This window comes from Diabrotica undecimpunctata, chromosome 5, assembly GCF_040954645.1.
Source record: "Diabrotica undecimpunctata isolate CICGRU chromosome 5, icDiaUnde3, whole genome shotgun sequence".
In the NCBI taxonomy this organism is placed as follows: Eukaryota; Metazoa; Arthropoda; class Insecta; order Coleoptera; family Chrysomelidae; genus Diabrotica; species Diabrotica undecimpunctata.
Window position 1 is genome coordinate 101,604,491 of NC_092807.1, and position 22,912 is coordinate 101,627,402.

Sequence of the window (22,912 nt, forward strand, 5' to 3'; positions counted from 1 at the left end):
GTGAGAGACACCTGCGCGGGCCCTCTTGATATTTTCACAAAGCCTCTGCGTTAGGATATTCTTATATCGAAATAAAAAAGAACGGACCCAGTCCGGATAGTCTCATTTTACTTTTCTTTTCGATCCAAATAACCTTTCACAGCACACCGAATATGTTATTTGTCGAACGGATAGCTCCATTCTCCTGCTGATAATACGATAAGCTGAACCAAATGGTCCTCCTCATTTTGTGTGAGAATGGTTTGTCTCCCTTTTTTCTTCATTGGCCCTTTGTTATTTCTCTCTAAAGTTGACTTGGGAATTTCATATATTTCCTGAGCCTCTCGTAGACTTATTGGCCCCTCTTGAATTGACGTAACGCAGTTAGGAATATGTTCCGATCATAATTGTGGTACACTCATAATTTTTAATTTAAAAAAATGTGTAGAAAAACCTTGCAACGTTTTCCTTATTTTTTTTTTAAATTACCGTATACAGAACACTTCAGCCAATAATTGCCTCGTTATCGGTAATAGGTCCAAACATCTTCCTTAGGAACGTTAACGAAAACGGAGTATGGATATTCAGGTACAACCATGAACTCTACCAACTGTTCAAAGAGGTACCGGTCTCAGAATTCGTTAAACTTTAGAGACTTCGATGGGCTTTTGGGGCCCAGGATGGGCAGAACTTTTGAATATTACTGAGCCCAGAGTAGAACAATCAAACAATACAAGGGGGCAGTGCCATGTGTGTCGTAGAGGCAAAGACAGAAAAACTAGTAAAATATGTGTAAAATGTAACAATTTTGTATGCCTAGAACACGCAAAATCAGAGATAGTTTGTGTACATTGTACAAATAGTATGTATTTGTTATTTAGTCTGTTAGCCTCTGTTAGCCTCAGCAGTAGAATGCATTTTGAAGTAAGGTGTATGCTGTAGTCTAAGAAATGTTCAATACTATAAAAATAATGTGTTACTGGTACAGTTTTTTTTCATGTAAGCATAGTTCACCCATTTAAGAATGGGTCCGTTCAGACTCCGGATCGTCTTTTGTGTAATATTTTGAGGCCCGTCCGCTGAAGCATTTGCGTCATCAAGCTTTTCACGGTGCTTTTCATGTCATCGTAACATTAATACAATCATACAAAATTACTATAAGCGAGACAAAATCGACACGAGTAAACAATATTAAAAAATAGTTTAGTGTGATAATGGACTGAGAACTTACCTCATGCCCCTAGTTTCCTTTGTTGAAGTATCGGATATGTAGGATAGTATTATGGCAAAAAATGTAGTGTTATTGCCCGTTAGCATGGTTGGTATTGCAGTTACCAAAAATATCCAGGGAGATAAATCTTCAAATAGGCAATATAATGTCATTAGCACACAACTTAAAGCCATACCTACAAAAATTAAAGTTTCAAATATAAATATTAACTTAAATTAGTTTTATTGTTTTTACAATGCAGACAGCAACAGAACGTCTTCAAAATTTCAACGAAACAGAAGATTTCTCCATTAAAAAGGAGTAAGGCAAGGTTGTACACTGTCTCCAATGCTGTTCAATTTATACGTAGAAAAAGCCTTCGCAGAAGCAGTGGCAGACTCTAATAAGGGTATTAAAGTTTATGGCATATTTATTAATAACATCAGGTATGCCGATGATACAGCCATAGTGGCAGATAACATCGAAGATCTTCAATGCCTTTTAAAAGATCTAACTCTTGCAAGTGAAGCTCGGGGTTTGAAAATAAATATCAAGAAGACAAAACCAATGATTATAAGTAGAAATGATTACCCCAACGCAAAGATATATGTCTCTGGAGAAGAAATCGAACAGGTCAGGCAATTTAAATACTTGGGTTGTTTGCTGAACGAGGGTTGGGACCCCGAGAATGAAATAAAGAGCAGAGTTGAACAAGTCAGAAATGCTTTTTTGAGGCTTCGTAAGTTTCTGACTGATCGCAAATTGGACTTCAACCTCCGATACAAGATGCTTAAGTGTTACGGGTGGCCTGTTCTCTTGTACGGAATGGAAAAATGCAGATTCCTCTATAATAATACTATTTTACATATTTATTTATTTGATGGAGTATTTCACGCCAACTAAGGTTTTTCTTCCAATTCTTAATTACAATGAAAAATTCATACGTAGACAGGTCTACATAGCAAACTTTCTAGCTTAAAAAATGCTTATTTGTCTAATATTCAGATGGTTCTAAGAATAATGAAAGAGTTTTGAATTTTTTTTTCTTTGGAAAATCATACATACAAAAACATTACTATAACCTTTCCAGGCAATGAAATTGTGTATGCGCTTTTTTTACCATATATGCTAGTAAGTTTGCATAAAATATCTGGTTGATACTTTTTAAAATGCTACATACATTATCAAGAAAACTGATTCTTATTCCTTGAAAATCAACATTATATATCTTGTCTATCTGTCTATCTCATCTATCTTAAACAAAATTTGCTCCTACTGAATTATTTGATTAAAATATGCAATACTTTTTCATCTAAGGTTCCTACAGTTTCTTAAACATCTTTAATTATTGATTAGATACAAATATAGAACACATTTTCCCTGATATTTTTTCAATCTGCTTTTTTATCTGCTATTTTAGCTATATTTTAAACTGAGTTGGGTTAGACAGGCTAGTATCCTACTGAGACTCGTTGTGATGGTAATCCTGATCAGTACGAGAAGAATCTCAGGTTCGGACATTTGGTTGACACACTTATTCGAGCGGTTGATCTTTTCTAACCAAAGGTGGCAAATATATCTCTTGGAAGTTCCGAGAGTTGAAAGGCTAAAAAAATGTGACTTAACTACAGTAGGCAATAGTATTTCGCTACGATTGTCGCACGAGTCCTAATTTCTCTTGATATTATCGATTTACGATGGAATCAAGCCTTGTCAGTAGATCTAATCTTTTGACAGACAAACATAGGTATTATAAACTTTTCGATGTTTTTGTCTGTAGACGACTTACGTGCCTGGCAGGGTGTTGTACGTAGTAGATCAGTTTCCACGCTGCGATCTATTGACACTCAGCTGTTAGCCCAACTGTCTTCTGTACTTTATCATCGTTATTGGAAATATAGACATATCATCCTGCAAGTAGAAGCATTTTTATTGTTTACCAACTAATTATGCATACATAAAAATTGTAGAAGCTGAAGCAATGTTTTACTTAAAAATAATTTTTGGATTGAGATCAGCCTATTCTTATTTTATTTTATAATTTTTCTTCTACAGTCCGCTGTGTGTTTTCTCCATTCGTTCCTATTTGTTAAAAAAACTAAAAAATAATGCAAAATACATCACCTCCTAAAGTTAACAACATAACTGGTTTCCTGCCATGCTTATCAGACCATGATCCAGCTATCAGGCAAATAAACGTCGGTAGAAGTAAATCGAGTAGAGACTTTATCAATAATATGATATCTGCATGAGATTGAACCATTTTTTCATAGTGATGAGTTACATTATTATCTTTATTTCCCAACTGAGCACAATCGCTTTTTTCATAACCGAGTGATATGTAGCAAGTTCGATATATAATTAAATTTGCTATAACTGAAGCTAAAAAAAAAGAATTATATAGTAGTGAAGAGAAATTATATTATAGTAGAGTAGAGAAATGATTGAAATGCGATCTTCCACTTTCTAAACTGTGGACCGCCTAAAAATATAAACGCTGCTAAGGAAGCTGTACACAGGTATCATCATCTCATTTGACTCTACAACTCTACCAATGCTGTATTCCCATTTTGCATAGATCACTGGCTACTGCGTCCTAACATCTCTTTCTTGGGCGGCCAACTGACCTTCTGCCATGGGGCCTTTCTCAGAATGTGATGTTCATGAGTCTTTCGTCACTCGATCTTAGTAAGTGGCCCGCCCATCTTATTCGGTTTGCTTTAATGTAGCGTACTATGTTTTCATCTCCATATACTGTCTGGAGTTCATCATTGTATCTTATTCTTTATTCTCTTGTTGTCTCGTCTCTTCAAGACCCATAGATAGTCCGCAGTATCTTTCTTTCCAGTACTAGTAATTTTGTCGTTTCCCGCTGGTTTAGAGTCCATGTCTCGCTTTTATACGTTACTGTGGGACGAATTATTGTCTTGTACACTCTTTTATTTTTGCTGGTATTGAGAGTATTTTTGATTAAGTCATATGAAATATGTCCTGTTTCTTGCAATGATCCTGGTTGCCACGTCCTTTTTATATTTATTTTCAGATGTTATGATCGCTCCCAGGTACTTGAATTCTTTGACGACTTCAAAGTTGTATTCATTGATTCTTACGTTTTGTCTAACGCTTGGTCTTGGGTTCTTCGTAACCACCATGTACTTAATCTTGTCGCCAATAGTATTTTTGATCCTTGGGCGACAAATCCGTTTGTCAGTTGTGGTTGAGCTTTCCTTACCGCATGTTCCAGTGCAAAATTAAATAGCAGGAGGGCGAGAGGATCTCCTTGTCTAAGCCCGGTGTCAATGAGGAATTCCTCCGACGTGGTGCTGCCAATTCTGATCCGTGCGGAAGCGTTCTCTGTGCTCACCTGTGCTAATCGTACCAGCTTTCCAGATACTCCCATTTCTACCATGGTCTCCCACAATGCTTCTCTGCTAACAGAATCGTAAGCTTGTTTAAAGTCCACGAAGATATGGTGTACATCGCGGTTGAATTCCCAGCTTTTTTCCAACACCTGGCGTAGGACGAATATCTGGTCTATCGGTCTCTGAATTCTTCTCTTTCCCAGCCTTCTCTTATAAGATGATATATCTCAAGGTAGAGCTTTTCTCCCCCCCCCTTTTTTTTAGTCTGGGGTCTTGAGTCTGGGGCTTTATGGTTTTTTAGGGACGAAATTGCGGACTTTACTTCAGCTAGTGTGGGTCTGGTATTTCAGGTTCGGCTAACTGGTACTGTCTTTGTTGCCCTGTCGTTGTGGGTTTTTCTGTATTTAGGAGTTCCTTAAAATACTTTCTCCATTAAAAAAAATCAGTCTTCCGGGTTGAACCGCGTCGATATCCATTGGGCCGAGCTTTCGACATCCTCTCTGATGTCTTCTTCAGGGCTTCCGAGGTCTTAATCTCGCGAGCCCCCAGACACTACTACACTCACTAGTCACTGCACTACTACGGCTGGGACCAGGGGACGGTTCATTTATACCGACGATGGTGACGTGGCCTAGGTGGGGGTTGGTGCGAGAGTTGGCGCGAACATTTCCGACAGTGGGATTTTGATTCGAGGATGGAGGGGGTGATATTTTCTTTATGAGAGGTCTCCATGTGGAAGGTAACCGTATGGCGTCATCACTTTTGTTAAGGCAATTTAATCTTTTTTCTATTTCTTCGTTTCGGTTACGGTAAATAACATTTCAAAATTGACAATTACATTTTTTGATAGATTTTAGAATCAATCAATGTTTTCAAAAGTTAAATTAAAAAAAAATTAATATAAAATTACTTTAATTGGGAATCTTCCGGCGTTCTGTGTTTCTGTGTTTTTGCTGATTTATTTAATAGATTAATTTTTGATGTTTCTTCACAATAATAACATCTTAATGCTACAGATCTTTTAAAGGTAAGATCATTTACTTAATTGTTTTTCATATAGATGTATCGCTTATAATACTCTTTTAGATGAACTTATGATGCCCAATGAACATTGGGCGAAACGTCTTCAATAAATAGATAAAGTAGCACAACTCTTGTCTTTTTTATCTCCAAATTGACCGAAAATATCCCATTCACATACGAGTGCACATTTTTTTATATATATACATATATATATATATATATATATATATATATATATATATATATATATATATATTGATACGATAAGGGGTTTATAGAAAATAATTTATAAGTTATATACTACATAATATTAGATATTTGGTTGTTTTAAATAAGTTATATACTAGAGAATTTAATAAAAATTATTTATGTGAGGGTATTTTTAAGAAATTATCATATAATAATTGTAAAAAGTTGTATTTTAATGTTGTAAATATATTTAAGTGAGCCATGTGCATAGGTAACCAAAAATACTCTCGAAGTGACAGATAGAAATTAAGAATTATAAGGAATATAAAGTGGGGTTATAATAATAATGTTAGTTTAAAATGTTTAATTTATATATATTTAATGATTTAAGTGTTTATTCTGATCTGAAAAGCCTAAATGTCAACAAAATTATCAATGGAACATTAACGAATTCTCCAGAGTGCAGAGTGTGACCATTGTTTACGGTCGAACATTCTGGAATAATGATTATGTCGGTACAGATATTTTTTCGAGAACATCCATATCGAAGAAATAGAACGAGATCGAACATGGTTTCTTACCAGATGATTCTGGAATATCCAAAAAGATATAAATACCCGTGATTTGGATTCAAGAGGGAGTTTTTAGTCAGAAGTCAGGCCAGTTCATTATGAAAGTTAGTAGACACATTTAGTAAAATGTTCAGAATTTTTAGGAAGTCAGTCAGAAAAGTTTAGGAAGAAATATGAAAGTTAGTTGGAGTCAGTGAATCAAGTACAAATAGTCCAATTGTTTAATATAGTGAGTTAAATGAAGATTAAAAATTATGCATATATTTAATGCACATTTATAATTATACACAAATAATTATTGAAGATTATAAAAGTATATTAGAAGAATATTGGATGGACATTGGAAGGAATTAAAATTATATTATGATTGGAGATTAGTATAAATCAACTTATAATAATTAGATATTGGTATATTGAAAAGAAGAATAAATATAAATGGTGTTTGCTGGTTTGCTTGGTGGTGTATAAATGCTGGTGAAGAAAACTATATCTTAAATTGGTAGAAGCTGATAATTGGAAAAAGTAATTTCACAAAAACAAGGATAACCGAAGTACGAAGACATTCAGTGGTGATTAGAATCTATATAGTGGAAAACAGTTCATTTAGGCATTCAGTGAAAGAAAGGTACAAAATTTTGTTAATATAATTTAGTTAGTGTCATAACAATTTCAATTTTGAAGATAGTTTGTTTAAATTTTACATTGTCTATAGAATTTAATTAGTTTTATAAGAATATCAATTTAAAGATAGTTTATTTTAAATTTACATTGGCTAGGTTAGATATATATGTGTGTTTCATAATAGTTATAATAAAGATAATTTAAAAAAGTACTTACAAGCTAATTCTTTGAGAACCGCGATAAAAACCCTATATATTATATTATTAAAAATACTCATTGCTCATCATTCAAACAAAAAACACATCATAACAATTTGGCACCCAACGCGGTGGCTCTCTATTTAAAAGAATTAGTTTGGGAAGATAAGTGCTCTCATATAATTAAATTAATTATCAGTAGAAAGAAAAAATTATAGATTTTATTTTTAATTATATTTGAACAAGTAAAGTCTCAAAATGTCTCAAGGAAAGAAAGGTACAAGAAGCAAAAAGAATGAAGAAGATGTGGAAGTAGAAACACAACCTATACAAGAGGAGAGTTTAGTTCAAGTTCCACAAGATACTGCAGAAATGAATCCAGAAAGAGAGGAAAATGTCAATATGGCAGCTTTGATGTCATTAATGATGCAGATGAACAAGACAATGGAAGAGAATTCAAAAGAAATCAAAGAAGACATGAAAAAAATGGAACAGAAAATGGAAGAGAATACGAAAAAAATGGAAGAGAATTCAAAAGAAATCAAAGAAGACATAAAAAAATTGGAAGAGAATTCAAAAGAAGTCAAAGAAGACATGAAAAAAATGGAACAGAAATTGGAAGAGAATTATAGAAAATTAGAAAAGAAAATAGAAGATAATAATAATAAAATTGTAAAACAAATGGATAAAAAACTTGAAGCTGCAGAGAAAAAAGTAGCAAATGAAATAAAAAGTATACGGAATGACTACAAGAAAAGGATAGACAATGAGAGGACAGAAGTAAAGAGGATTATTCAAGATAATAAGATAGATATAGAACAGAAAATAGAGTTACAGAAATGTAACTTAGAAGTAAAAATTAACGAAGACAGGAGAAACACAGAAGAAAAATTAGACGATATACAACAAAATATCCAAATAAATTGTAATCAAATAAGAAATGTGGAACAGAGAATAGATGATATTTCACAAATGAGAGACATAGGGAGACCTTACTTAAATTTAACAAATGAGACTGGGATTAAATTCTCTGGTAATATAAAAAATTTGCATCCTAGAGTATACATAAATAGTTTAAAACATAAATTAAGATTTGTGAATAATATTAATGATATTAAAGATTATATTAGAATGACATTAAATGACAATGCAGCAACTTGGTTTGCTAGTATTGAGAATGATTTAGATAATTTTCAAACATTTGAAAATAAATTTTTAAATTATTATTGGGGTGAATTAGAGCAAGCCAAGTTTAGAGAAATTCTATATTTTGGAAAGTATAATCAAAATTTAAAATCAAATATGGTAGATTATGCATTGAAATTGATAACAGTTGCAAAATATTTAGAACCACCACTTAGAGAGGATGAAACAGTCTTAAATGTATCTAGACATTTTGATGCTGATGTTGTGCAAACCGTAACTGTACAAAATATTCAAACAATAGATAGTTTTATTAATTTTATTCAAAGAATACAAAGAGGCAATATGACAAGTAATAATATCAACAGAAAAAACAATAATAACTTTCAATATAATAAAAATGATAATCAACAATATAGACAATCATATAATAGATATGGTAATAATTTACAAAATTTTAATAATAATAACAGTAATTATAATAGACAACATTTTAATAACAGTACTAATAATAATAGACAAGATTTTAACAATAGAAGAAATACAGAGCGACCTAACTATAACAGACAGGTAAATTGTGTTCGAAGGAATAGGAGCTGCGAAGACAGGGAACGAAATCGTACAAGGCAAGAAAATGTGAGTAGAAGTCATAGTAGGGAAAGACATAGTACATCAGATCCAAGTGGTCAGATACAATCTGACAATTCTAATAATCAAAATTTTGTGCAGTAAACTTTTTGAATTACAAGTTAGGCCATTGCTATTATGAAAAACCTTCTGAATTTATTTCTTTAGATGAAGATAAAATTATTGAATCTATTAATTTAATTTATATAAATGCTTTGGCCAAAAATAAAATGATTAAGATTATGATAGATACTGGTTCAGAAAGTACTTTAGTCTCGGAGAATTTTATTTTTAATACATTAAAATTATCAGATATAATAAAGATTCCAAAAATTAAAATTGTTGGTGCAAATAATAAGAAGTTGGGTGAAATTGATAAACTAGCCAATTTTAAAATTAATATTCTTAATAAAGAAATTAATATGCAAGGATTTATTGTCAAGGATTTATGTGTTGATATATTAATGGGAAATGATGAATTGGAAAAGAAGAAAGTAAAGATAGATTTTGAAGAAAAAATGGTAACTTTGGAAAGGCAAATAATTAAATTTATGCAGAAAGATGAGGTGGAAGAAGGAATAAGAGTTGATAGGATATTATTAAAAGAAAATAATGATGTTTATGAAGAAGAAATGTATTTTGATGATAGGGAAATGTCCCAAAAGAATGTAAAGAATAATTATTGTAGTGAATATTTAAGGAATGGAAATTTTAAGCAGATGGATGCCTACGAGGCGGAGTGCGTAAAATTGGAAGCAAGGAATAATGAGTACATATTGAAGAATAATGTGATTTGTAAAGAAGGAAAGTTTTAAATTGCCCTGAAGAATATAAATCAATAGTCATTTCCATATTGCAGCAACACAAGGGACTTGTCAATAAAGAAAATAGAATTGCACAAAATTATATCCATAGTATAAAAGTTAAAGAAGAAAAAGATTTTAAAACAAAATCATACCCAATACCATATAAATACAGAGAAGAAGTAAACAAAACAATTAATAATATGTTAGAAGATGGGATCATTGAGAAGGCAGACACACGTTTTATTAACCCCATAGTAGTAGTACGAAAAAGATCAGGTGAAATCAGGTTATGTTTGGATGCAAGGAATATTAACAAGATTACTGAAAAGCAATTTGAAGCACCAATGAGTATAGATGGAATATTAGGAAGAATTACAGGAATGTCATTTTTCACTAAAATCGATTTACAGCATAGTTTCTGGTTAATACCTCTAGAAAGAAAAAGTAGACAGTATACAGGATTTCAGATAGATGGAGTAGTATATCAATTCAAAGTAGTATCATTTGGACTTCAATCATCTTGCAGTGCTCTATGTAGATGTCTTCATGATATTTTGGATCAATATGAACATTTTGTAATTCACTACATTGATGATATATTAATTTTTTCTAAAACGGCTGAAGATCATGAGAAACACCTAAAAATTATAATAAATAGATTAGACAAAGTTGGACTAAAAATAAATCAAGAAAAATGTACATTTTTTCAAAAAGAAGTCATATATCTAGGTTATAAACTAAACACTAAGGGAATCGAAATGGATCCAGAACGGACACAAGTCATTCAGGAATATAAAACACCACACAATTTAAGAACTTTAAGAGGATTTATTGGAATAATTAATTATTATAAAAAGATGATACCAGATCTAAGTATAAAAGAAATTCCATTACTTGAACTACTGAGAAAAGGTGTAAAATGGAGATGGGATCAGAGAAGAGAACTAGCATTCCAAGAAATTAAAAACATTTTTCTGTCAAATTTGAAAATATACTATCCTGACTACACACAGCCATTCATATTAAGAACAGATGCATCAATAGAGAGATTATCAGGGGTATTATTACAAATACATGATGGGGTCGAATACCCAATACAATTCATTTCAAGAATTACAAAGCCACATGAAAAGGGTTACTCAGTTTCAGAATTAGAACTAGCAAGTATAATACACTGTGTCACAAAATTAAGATTTTATTTGTTGGGTAATGAATTTACAATAGAAACAGACACCAAGCTTTAACGTCTATATTAAATAACAAATATGGAAACAGTAGAATACATCGGTGGAGTCTAATACTTAGTGAATACTGCTTTGAAATCAAATACATTTCTGGAAAATCCAATATAGTGGCAGATGCTTTATCAAGGTTAGAAAATACACCACAAAAAGGGCAGCGAACAATAAAAATTGGATTAAATCAATTAGTAGAAAGTACTGGATTATATTCTAAAGAAGAAATTATAAGAGATCAGATCAATTTGAGTGAAAAACAAAAAGTCCTTAGGAAAGATGGAGTATATTATAAAATAATAAATGGCATAGAAGTATATGTAATAACTAGAACTTTAGCAAAGAAAATATTGAAAAATTTACATAACAATTATATGCATATTGGTTCAAGAAAGCTATGGATGCTATTTAGGGACAATTATTTTGCAAAGAATGACATAAGTATAGCAAAAGAAATTACTACCCAATGCCCAATATGTCAACTAAACAAAGAAAAGAATTTCAAAAACCAGAACACATATAAATCTAATGTTGTATATGAAAAACTAAATACAGTTTCCATGGATTTTATTTCAAATTTAGTTCTCAGTCCAACAGAAAAAAAGCATATACTAGTGATAGTTGATTTATATACAAAATTTATTAAACTATATCCCTGCTCTAGAACAAATGTTAAAACATTAAAATTATATATTAATCAATTTTTCGAAGAAATAGGACCATTTAGAAATTGCATAATAGATAATGCTACATATTTTAACAACCAAAAATTTCGGACATTTTGTGAGAAAAAGGGAATCAACATTCATTTTACAAGTATCAGACATCCTCAGGCAAATCCCGCAGAAAGATATATTAAAGAAGTTATAAAATATTTAAGGATACTGTGCCAAAATCAACACGAAACTTGGCAGCAACATATACCACAAGTAGAGTATTTTTTAAATAATACACATAATTTGAATACAGAGGAAGTACCAGAATATTTAATGTTTGGCCATATAGGAAACAGAAAGTGGATTAGTGAATATAATCAGGATATGTTAGAACAAGTAATGCAGAAAGTGAATAACCGAATTAGGAGGAAAGCTGAAAAATATATCAGAAGACAAAATCGAAATATAAAAAAACCAATCACATTTCAAAAAGGAGACCTAGTGTTAATTCGTTCACTTAGAAAAAGTAATGTTAAAGAAAACCGTTGTAAGAAATTACAACCAATGTTTGAAGGTCCATATACAATTGAAAATCAGAATGGACTAAATAGTTATGTGTTAATAGATGCAGAGAACAGACTAAGAGGCATATTTCATATCAACGACATTTTTCAATATCATGAAGAGATTGAATAATGATTTCTATACCTTTAACACAAATATAATAACACTAATAACTTACTGATATATCCATTTTATTCAATAGACTTGATTTGTTAAATGGTAGATGGTAGATTTCATTATTTTGAATCAATTTGACATCATACTTGTTGAATTTTGTATATATGGAAATTAATTTGTACCCTAAAAATCATAATTTGGGGTTAGACACAAAATTGATACTATAATTGCTATAAAAATGTCTTTCTAATATAATAAAGTGAAAAAAAACTTACCAATTTATATTGATGAAAGTTATTTTGAATGGAAATAATTCCTAGATTTTGTCTATAAACAAACAGAACACCATATCGATTATATTTTTAATTAAGGTTATATTTTATTCTCTGATATCGCATCCATTGCCCCATTTGACATGACAGTTTGACTATAGAATAGCCGAACTGTGCTCCGTTGTTCTCTGCTTTGACATAGACAGCGAACAGGGATGTATTTAACACATTTTAAATAATAAAAAAAAAATTGAATTATTAATTTATTAAATTTAATAAGGTATGAGAAAATTAATATTTAAAAAAATAATAAGTAAATTATTTATTTTAAATATTATTTTGGGGTATTGATACGATTAGGGTTTATAGAAAATAATTTATAAGTTATATACTACATAATATTAGATATTTGGTTGTTTTAAATAAGTTATATACTAGAGAATTTAATAAAAATTATTTATGTGAGGGTATTTTTAAGAAATTATCATATAATAATTGTAAAAAGTTGTATTTTAATGTTGTAAATATATTTAAGTGAGCCATGTGCATAGGCAACCAAAAATACTCTCGAAGTGACAGATAGAAATTAAGAATTATAAGGAATATAAAGTGGGGTTATAATAATAATGTTAGTTTAAAATGTTTAGTTTATATATATTTAATGATTTAAGTGTTTATTCTGATCTGAAAAGCCTAAATGTCAACAAAATTATCAATGGAACATTAACGAATTCTCCAGAGTGCAGAGTGTGACCATTGTTTACGGTCAAACATTCTGGAATAATGATTATGTCGGTGGATGGAACAGATATTTTTTCGAGAACATCCATATCGAAGAAATAGAACGAGATCGAACATGGTTTCTTACCAGATGATTCTGGAATATCCAAAAAGATATAAATACCCGTGATTTTAATTCAAGAGGGAGTTTTTAGTCAGAAGTCAGGCCAGTTCATTATGAAAGTTAGTAGACACATTTAGTAAATTGTTCAGAATTTTCAAGAAGTCAGTCAGAAAAGTTTAGGAAGAAATATGAAAGTTAGTTGGAGTCAGTGAATCAAGTACAAATAGTCCAATTGTTTAATATAGTGAGTTAAATGAAGATTAAAAATTATGCATATATTTAATGCACATTTATAATTATACACAAATAATTATTGAAGATTATAAAAGTATATTAGAAGAATATTGGATGGACATTGGAAGGAATTAAAATTATATTATGATTGGAGATTAGTATAAATCAACTTATAATAATTGGATATTGGTATATTGAAAAGAAGAATAAATATAAATGGTGTTTGCTGGTTTGCTTGGTGGTGTATAAATGCTGGTGAAGAAAACTATATCTTAAATTGGTAGAAGCTGATAATTGGAAAAAGTAATTTCACAAAAACAAGGATAACCGAAGTACGAAGACATTCAGTGGTGATTAGAATCTATATAGTGGAAAACAGTTCATTTAGGCATTCAGTGAAAGAAAGGTACAAAATTTTGTTAATATAATTTAGTTAGTGTCATAACAATTTCAATTTTGAAGATAGTTTGTTTAAATTTTACATTGTCTATAGAATTTAATTAGTTTTATAAGAATATCAATTTAAAGATAGTTTATTTTAAATTTACATTGGCTAGGTTAGATATATATGTGTGTTTCATAATAGTTATAATAAAGATAATTTAAAAAAATACTTACAAGCTAATTCTTTGAGAACCGCGATAAAAACCCTATATATTATATTATTAAAAATACTCATTGCTCATCATTCAAACAAAAAACACATCATAACAATATATATATATATATATATATATATATATATATATATATATATATATATATATATATATATACAGAGGTGCTCATTCTAGATATTCATATATTTAAACTAAATTAAACATAAACGTGCGAATTATAATTAAAGAAATAATAAAAAGTGCTACTTACATGTGAACAAAAAATATACGTAATTAAGAAATAGAGGAACTTCTACAGTTATCTTGTTGCTACATGCCATTTTCATAATCTACAACAAAATTATAATAAAATTCATATTTATAGATAAAAAAAAATAATAAAAATACCAGAAGAAATACATTACTTGTATGAAGATATAAGTATCATTGAAAAACTATTAGCGGATTTCGGCAGCGATAAATAATTCGTATTTCGATCAATATCGAATGGATTTGCACATAACTTACGGTTTTTCTCGGAGCCTTCTTTAACTGATGATTTATTCTTGTGTTTTAGACTTAGACATGCATACAATTATTATTACAGGCAATTTAAAACAAATTTGTCAGTTACCAGAATGGTATTAGACAAATGTGCGCTCGTTATCAAATTAAAGTGGTATTTTATTACAATAATTTTAATTGTTTTTTACTTTCTTTCGTATAATCTATTATTTGACAATATAATAGTTACCTATTCAAATTTTAATTACAAATTTTCATTATATTAATCAATATAATTCTTAACTTTTCAATGTAATCACGATTACATTTTTCACGATTATAATACCATGTTGACGCCTATGAAAGATCGAGCAGCTCCGTATGGGTTTTGTATTATTAGCTGTGTTAAGGAAATTTCAAGTCTAAAGGTGCGTACTGACTTAAGCAAATTAATTTGCACGTCGCTATGCACGCACACACGTTCGTGCGAGTGATTTTGATTTATGCCAATTATTCTACGCGTAGGGGTGCTCTGGTTGTGCGACGGTTTAGTTTTATACAAGATGTCAACAAGGAAAGAGATCATAATAGCAAGTGCAAGTACGTAGTAATTCATAATATACTTAAGCAGAAAAAAAAAAGACGACGCAGTATTGATAGTCCAAGATGAAGATAGTCTGCAAAGACTGGTCCAAAGATTTAACATAAGAGCAAAAGAATTTAATATGAAAATCTCATCTCAGAAAACTAAATAGTAACCAGCAAAGAACCAACCAGATGTAAAATAAAAATTGATGGCATCAGTAAGTAATGGAAATGAAATATCTTGGAATTAAATTGTCCAGCTATGGAGACCTGGACAAAGAAGTGAAAGATCAAGTACAAAAAACAAATAAACTGACAGGATGCCTTAATAACATTATATGGCGAAACAGACACATTAACACTGAGATGTAGTCAAGAATTTATAAAGCCAGTATAAGACCAATAATGACATATGCCTCAGAAACAAGACCCAACACAGCCACAACACAAAGGCTACTGGAAACGACAAAGATGAGAGTACTGAGAAGAATTACAGGAAATACGTTGAGAGATTGAAAGAGAAGTGAAGACATTAAAAGAAAATGTAACGTACAGTGTATACATAAAGAGACACAAAATAAAAAAAAAACGGGTGTGGCAGTCCACTGGGACTACGGGTAGAAATTATACTTCTATACACGCGTTCGTCGTTACAAATTTATATGGGAGTCAATCTGCACAATCATTACATATGTAATGCTAGAGGTAAGACATAGCAGAAAGAGAAACAGAATTAATAACAACTTACTAACAATTAATAAATAACATTTGACCTCTCATAGGAGTATAGTAAATGAAGGATTGAATCAATATTTTGATGAAAATGTATATTTTTATTTTCATGTATGTATGAGAGGAGTTGAATGCAAAAAAATTTTTACACATACTCTGCAGTAAAATTCATTGTACAATACAATAAACTGCAACATAATTCAATATAATAATACAATACAAATCAAAATGCAATATTCATAAGTATTAAAAAATGACAATAATATACATGACTTTTCTACTTACGCATGTGTTGTAATAATATTAATAAAAAAGTCCTCCCCGACTGGGAATCGAACCCCGGTCTCCCGTGTGACAGACGGGGATACTGACTACTATACTACCGAGGATATGACACAAACGTATTTCAAAATTGACAGTTCTGTGTCATAGAGTGATTTAGTGAGATTATTATTTTGAAATACAAAAGGCTAATATAATTATGAACATTTAATAAATAATACAAAACATATCACATAAAAAATAATATTAATAAATATTTTATTATATATATATATTATATAGGGTAAATGCACCAGTTGTTGGCCATGTGCTAGTTATTGGCCTACTAATATGTTTTGATTAGAATTAGGAAAATGTTGGTATTTTGTTAATTCTAACTACTTTTTTTAAGTTTGGCCACATGTCTCCTAGAGTATGACACATCTAGTTTCAAGGTAACCATTAAATTTTAGTCAGTATTCGATGTTGAATGAGACACTGTTCTGTGCCGCTAGTTTGCAACCGAAATTTTGTTATTTACCTATAGAAACTTGTGTTGGTCGGTAAGTACTATATACTGCAATTTTCTTTCTACTTTATATTTTATGTTTTTGTGAGAATATAGTCTATGTCCTGTTCCAAACTGCATAACGAATATAACGTTATTTATACAAATAACGTAAATTTTAAGGTGGCCAACTACTAATGCATGAAATTATCAATGTATCAGTTATTGGCCTAGATGGCCAATAACTGAAACATTAGATTTTGTAAGAATCTAGTGATTGACATATGTTAATAACTAGTGTTTTATATGTGGCCAATAACTAATTATTATAAATTGTTTTAGAAAGTATGCCAAAACGATCTAAAACTGAAAACAATTATAAAAAAAAGTATTCCGAAGACGATGTTAAAAAAGCGTTAGAGTTAATTAAAAATGAGTGAGCGAGAAGCCTCAAGAATTTTTAATATTCCCAGAGCCACTATAAGTTACCGGAAAAGTGAAAAATTTCATTACAAAATAACCCATGGACCAGATCCATTTCTTTCGAAGGATGAAGAGGAACAACTGAAACTCTGGATTTTTCATTGTCAAAATCGAGGATATCCTGTTCGTGTTGACGACATTAAGGACTCCTTTAAGGGGTATTACCAAATGGTTTGACAACATAAAATCTTATCTAAATAAAAAAGGACTTTCAGACGTTCTTCAAGACCCAACAAGAATCTTCAATGGTGACGAGACATGTTTTTATCCATGTCCCAAAAATAAAAAGGTTTTGGCTATGAAGGGTTCCAGAAACGTCTATGAAATTGAACATAACCCAAAGGTTAACTTAACAGTTATATTCACATTTTCTGCAATAGGCAATATTTTACCTCCTATGATAATTTATCCCCATAAAAGATTGCCAAATGATATACTAAGTGCTGTGCCGAATTCGTGGGGTATTGGTTTAACTGAAAATGGTTGGATGGACAACAAAAACTTTTATGAATATATTGGAAATATATTTAACCCTTATTTAGATCGAAATTATATTACACGTCCTGTGATACTTTTTGTTGATGGGCATAAAACCCATTTTACTGTACAGACAAGTCAACTTTGTACATATTTAAAAATTATTTTAGTAGCGTTATATCCTAATGCCACGAGATTATTGCAACCAGCGGATGTGGCTGCATTTAAGCCTTTAAAAACTTTTTGGAACAAAGCTGTGCTTCAGTTTAGGAGAGACAACCCCCAAAAAGTGTTAACGAAAGTACAGTTTGCCCCTGTTTTAAAATCTGCTATAGATAGGTTAAATTCAGATGTTATCAGAAGTGGGTTTAGGGCATGCGGTATATTTCCTTGGAATTCTTCTGCTCTTGACTATTCAAAATATCTTGGGAAAGAATTTGAAACTGAAGATAATCTGGATGAGCACAATGATTTACCAACAATTATTGATCGAAATACAACAATTTCTTATAAACAATTTTGTGAAATAGTTGGCAATGACAAAATTAAAGAGCTATGTCCAAATAATTGTAAAACTCAATCTGATGATTACCAAATATTGAAACAAACCTTTTCAGCATTTACCTTTGTTATCTATGTGTACTAAATATTACAGAGTGTAAAGAAGGCATTAGATGTCAAATGTATCTTAGAACATATCATGTAACTTGCATAACAAGATTCTATGGTGACACAGATCAAGTACCTATATGTTTGCGAATCTTGCCAAAATAAAAAATAAAAGTTTACTTTGACACGTGTTTTTTTTGTGTCCACACTCATCACAAAATCCTTGCTTACCCAAACACCTACCTATCTATCTATTTTAACTTACGAATTATTTGGTAAAATATCTCTTCAAAAATGATGGCCAATCACTAACACATATGGTGTCAATAACTGGAACAGGGTGGCCAATAACTGGTTCATTTGCACGTTTACAAAAGAACACATATAAAATATTTTCACACATAAAATATTAACGTAATAAAATTTTGCAATATGTATAAATAATAATAAAAATCCATGGTGTTAAAAATAGTTACAATAGGCCACAGTGACAAAACATTTCATAGATATATCGACATGCTCTCCTTAAGAGGCCAATAACTGGTGCTCTTACCCTATATATTAAATTAAGCAAATTGACGCGTAAATATTCTTTGATGCCCAGAAACTAACTACTGACATAGCATTTGTGCGGGTTAACTTTATGTAGGCACACGTATAATAGATCTAAGCATTTTTGCGCACACATCGTTCGTGCCAATAAATTTGCTGAAGTCGTACTGACGCGTCTATGTCTATGGGTTGATGTATATTTTAACCAAGAAGCAATAACTTTAATTGGTAAAAACGCAAAGACATTTATAACTTACCGTATTTTATGAAGATATGTGGACGTCTTGACACTAGAAAAACCACCCTAAATTAATAATGTAATTAAAACGTTGCAGTAAAAGAACGTATGTCACGTGATAGTAACTTTTAGATTGGCGGGAAATATGAAATCATAGAGTGGAAAATATATCAATTTGATGGTCTTGAATTACAACGTCGCGACAGGATATTATAGAAAATATCTAACTTTCTTTTAAAGTTAAAAATGGAGTAAAGTTATGGACATAGTAAGAACTAATGAAGATTAAAAAATAATAATAATAATAAATAATTCTTCCTGGTAAATGTTTTTAGCTTTTTAATAGTACAAACTAAAAATGGACGATCGGGACAGGGACGGTCTTGACATACATATTAAGAGATTAAAAATATTTTTGTGCACCATTTACGAAACTATTCATATATTTTATCACTTAGTTAGATAAATAACGTTAGAAGCTTTATTTTTGTAAATCTTTAAACCATAAAACTAGCGAGAAGAGTGTGTCCCTGTTCTCCTAATATCGATGTAATAATCTTTTATTTTGATAGGGCATTTAGGTAAATAATTATAATGATGACTGTCTTAGTCCTTTTGTGTCTGGCTGTATGACGATAAGTCTAAGCCAAAAAAAAAAAAAAAAAAAAAAACATAGAACTAAGAAATATCAGTTATTTGCCTAGAGGGACGTAAAAATTACATTAAAAATTACAGTAATCGCCCATATGTATAAGAAACGGAAAAGCAAAATTTTGATATTTTTTAATTACAATTTAGTTAAATGAACTGATGGAACAACATGATATTTTTTTGTCATTAAATTACCTATGGCGAAACTATTTATTTCAAAACATTTCACTGTATTCTGGAAAATTTTCTTGTTCTAATAATCAGAGATTAATATGAAATAATAGAAGACCCAACGTATAATGTAGATACTTTTATGAAAGACAATGCGCGCTTTCTTTACCAGAAAAGACTAGGTCAAAAGATTATAGATGATCCAAATCAATCATTCCAGGAAATACATACTAATATAGTCAGAAGTATTCATGAAGCAGCGGAAGAAGCATTGGATAAAAAATGTAAACAACGTAGCAAGAATGATTGAACACAGAAAGAAAAGAGAAAATATCAATACAGGTAATACCAGAAAAACAATGGATGCAATACTATAATAACTTATTATCAGAAGAAAGAGAAGAATATGAGACGGCGAACACATCTAAATAGGTATGAGAAGAAGAAGCGAGCGTGACTGAAAACATCTTAAAAAAGTCGTAATTTCAAAAAAATATATCGGCGTTTTTATCAAGTATATCTATAAACATGGATATACTTAAATATATCCATAAATAATTAATTCCGTAATGGATGCCTATCAATTAAAAGTTACCCCGGTGTTGACGTATCGTCAGATCATATTCCTGTTATTGGTAAATTTAGGTTTAGATTTAAAATGGTAACAAAAAAGAATAGTAACAAAAAATTCGATATGAGAAGACTAAAAGATAAGGAAAAAAGGAGACAGTGGCACAGATTCTTTCAGAAAAGCTAAGTAACATGGAGCAAACATAAGATACAGAAGAATCACTCCAGAATATATGTAAAACCTTTAACAAGATCAGAGAAGAACATCTAATAGAAAATAAAGAGAAGAGAAAAAGTTGGATGAATGACAATATAGTGCAACTCATGGAAGAAAGAAGAAAATCAAATCAAAGAATAAGAAAAGGATGTACAAAAATATTCAGAGACAAATAAGAACTGAAATACGAAAAGCCAAAGAAATTGGTTGAAAACACAGTATGAAGAGATAGAGTTGTTGGAACAAAAACACGATACATTTAATATGCATAAAAACGTAAAACAACGACTAACAAAAATATTCAATGACATATATTTAAACGGAGTAATACCAAGATCATGGCCAAAGTCAACGTTTATTGCTGTACCAAAGAAGACAAAATCCGTATCCTGCAATGATTTCCGGACCATCAGCTTAATGAGTCACATTTTAAAGTTATTTCTAAAAATCATACATCAAAGGATATATAGACTATGCGAAGAAAAAATCAGCCCGACACAGTTTGGTTTTCGGAACGCAGTGGGTAGGAGAGAGGCTCTCTTTATCATAAAAGTGCTGAAAAAAATTTCAACGATGTAGATATGTGAACTGCGATATTTTTTATACATGCTTCATTGATTGCCATAAAGCATTTGATACAGTAAAACATCCAAAACGGATAGACAGTACAAGAAGAAGATATCCATAAATGAAGAGAATTATAACATTTAAATTAATTTTCTCAATTTTGTCTGTCGGAAGGAGATAAAAAATCGAGATCATCCACCAACTAAAAACGTAACCTCACTTACTTGTTCACCAGACACTTTGGAAATAAACATGGATAATATTGTTAATAATAAGCTGTATAAATTATTAACATTAGCATATTGTATACCTTTGTCAATGCTACTACTAATTGTGAAGATAAGAATTAAAATATCTATATTTACGTAGATGGTATGCATATGAATAGAAGGCACAATGTAATAAATAAAACAGTAATTATGTGAAAGTGTTTTTATTTATGTAGTGTTGCATAAAATCATGAATGACGGAAAAAAATCGTAATTAAATATGTTTTTGATTTTACATTTAATTGACGATTTTTTGAATTTCCGCCAGTTTGTATTATATCATCAATGTTAGTGCGTTTTCCTATCATTATGATTGTCAATATAAGCGTTGTTTATGATAGTCTAGGGATCAGGGCTCTTTCGTGGCCGATCAAAGTCCACGGAGTTTCAGAGTGTATTCTTATGTATTTTGGCACGCTGAATTCGAATTTTTTATAAACAATTTAATTGTTTAAATGATTATAATTCGTAAACAAACAAATATAAATCATTTTTATATAATGCAACTTGTTACTTAAGAAAAAACCTATAAAGTTATGTTCGGTTAACCTTGATCCAATATTTAGAACCGAAGATATTGCAAAATTTGTGGAAAAACCTTGCAAATTTACGGCATTTAGGCGATTTTTCACTTGTAACTTGGCTGAATTTTGAGTAAAAGAACTTTATAATAGCTCAAATTAAAGAAAAAGTTACCATTTTTAAAAATAAAGCTTAATTATAATCGAAATATTATTTATAACAAAGTTATAACAATTATAAACGGATATTTTTTTTATTAAAAAAAGGCATATAATTTGTTTATAATATTTTTCAGCTACTAAAACTTTAGATTATAGCAAAGCAACTTAAATAGTCGCATTTATGTGTTATGTCTAAATATTTTTTTTGCCATAAAGCAGTTTTAAAACGAAATGTAATGAACATAAAATGAAAAGAGTCATGAGCGTGATCATTTACATTTATCGTATCGTTTAAACATGCCATTCACGTTCCGATTTGTAGTCCGACTAGTGGTCCAACTTCCGCAGTTGGATCTGAAATCGGACCGTAAGTGGGCTCGTTGGATTAGTTGGACAACTAGTGGTGGTACGAGTCGGATAATCTAGAGGGACGACTTGAAGGTTCGACTTCCAACTGGCGACGAAGTGGGAGCGTGAATGGTGAAGTTGGAAGTCGGATCACAGGTCGGATCAAAAATTTCCTCAGTCAGTTGATCTTCGGAACCTGTTTTAAAATATACGATTCTTCATCATCATCTACTTTTT

General features: G+C 30.6%; 2 protein-coding genes across 8 annotated transcripts in view; one reads left to right on the forward strand and one right to left on the reverse strand.

Moving 5' to 3' along the window:
• Window positions 1–21,631, reverse strand: part of LOC140440724 (probable peptidoglycan muropeptide transporter SLC46) — a 33,071-nt gene extending 11,440 nt beyond the window's left edge. The window contains exons 1-5 of one of the 7 annotated variants that reach the window (XM_072531088.1): window positions 21,600–21,631; window positions 19,219–19,251; window positions 14,522–14,600; window positions 3,314–3,571; window positions 1,211–1,385 (exon numbers count right to left, since the gene is read on the reverse strand). In XM_072531088.1, coding sequence (XP_072387189.1) covers window positions 1,211–1,385; window positions 3,314–3,571; window positions 14,522–14,597 — 509 coding nt within the window. In that variant the 5' untranslated portion in view covers window positions 14,598–14,600; window positions 19,219–19,251; window positions 21,600–21,631. Of the gene's footprint in view, window positions 1–1,210; window positions 1,386–3,313; window positions 3,572–14,521; window positions 14,601–14,658; window positions 14,851–19,218; window positions 19,252–21,599 lie in introns of those variants that run through there. The other 6 variants (XM_072531094.1, XM_072531090.1, XM_072531089.1 and 3 more) reach the window with 6 other exon arrangements.
• LOC140442392 (uncharacterized) lies at window positions 17,622–18,446 on the forward strand. Its single transcript, XM_072533465.1, has one exon. It carries the CDS (start codon window positions 17,622–17,624, stop codon window positions 18,444–18,446), a length of 825 nt encoding a protein of 274 aa, XP_072389566.1.
• Window positions 21,632–22,912: the final 1,281 nt, after the last annotated feature.

Bases quoted from the DNA above. Each gene is read 5' to 3' on its own strand.
- LOC140442392 (XM_072533465.1), top strand. From the start codon at position 17,622: ATGAAGGGTTCCAGAAACGTCTATGAAATTGAACATAACCCAAAGGTT.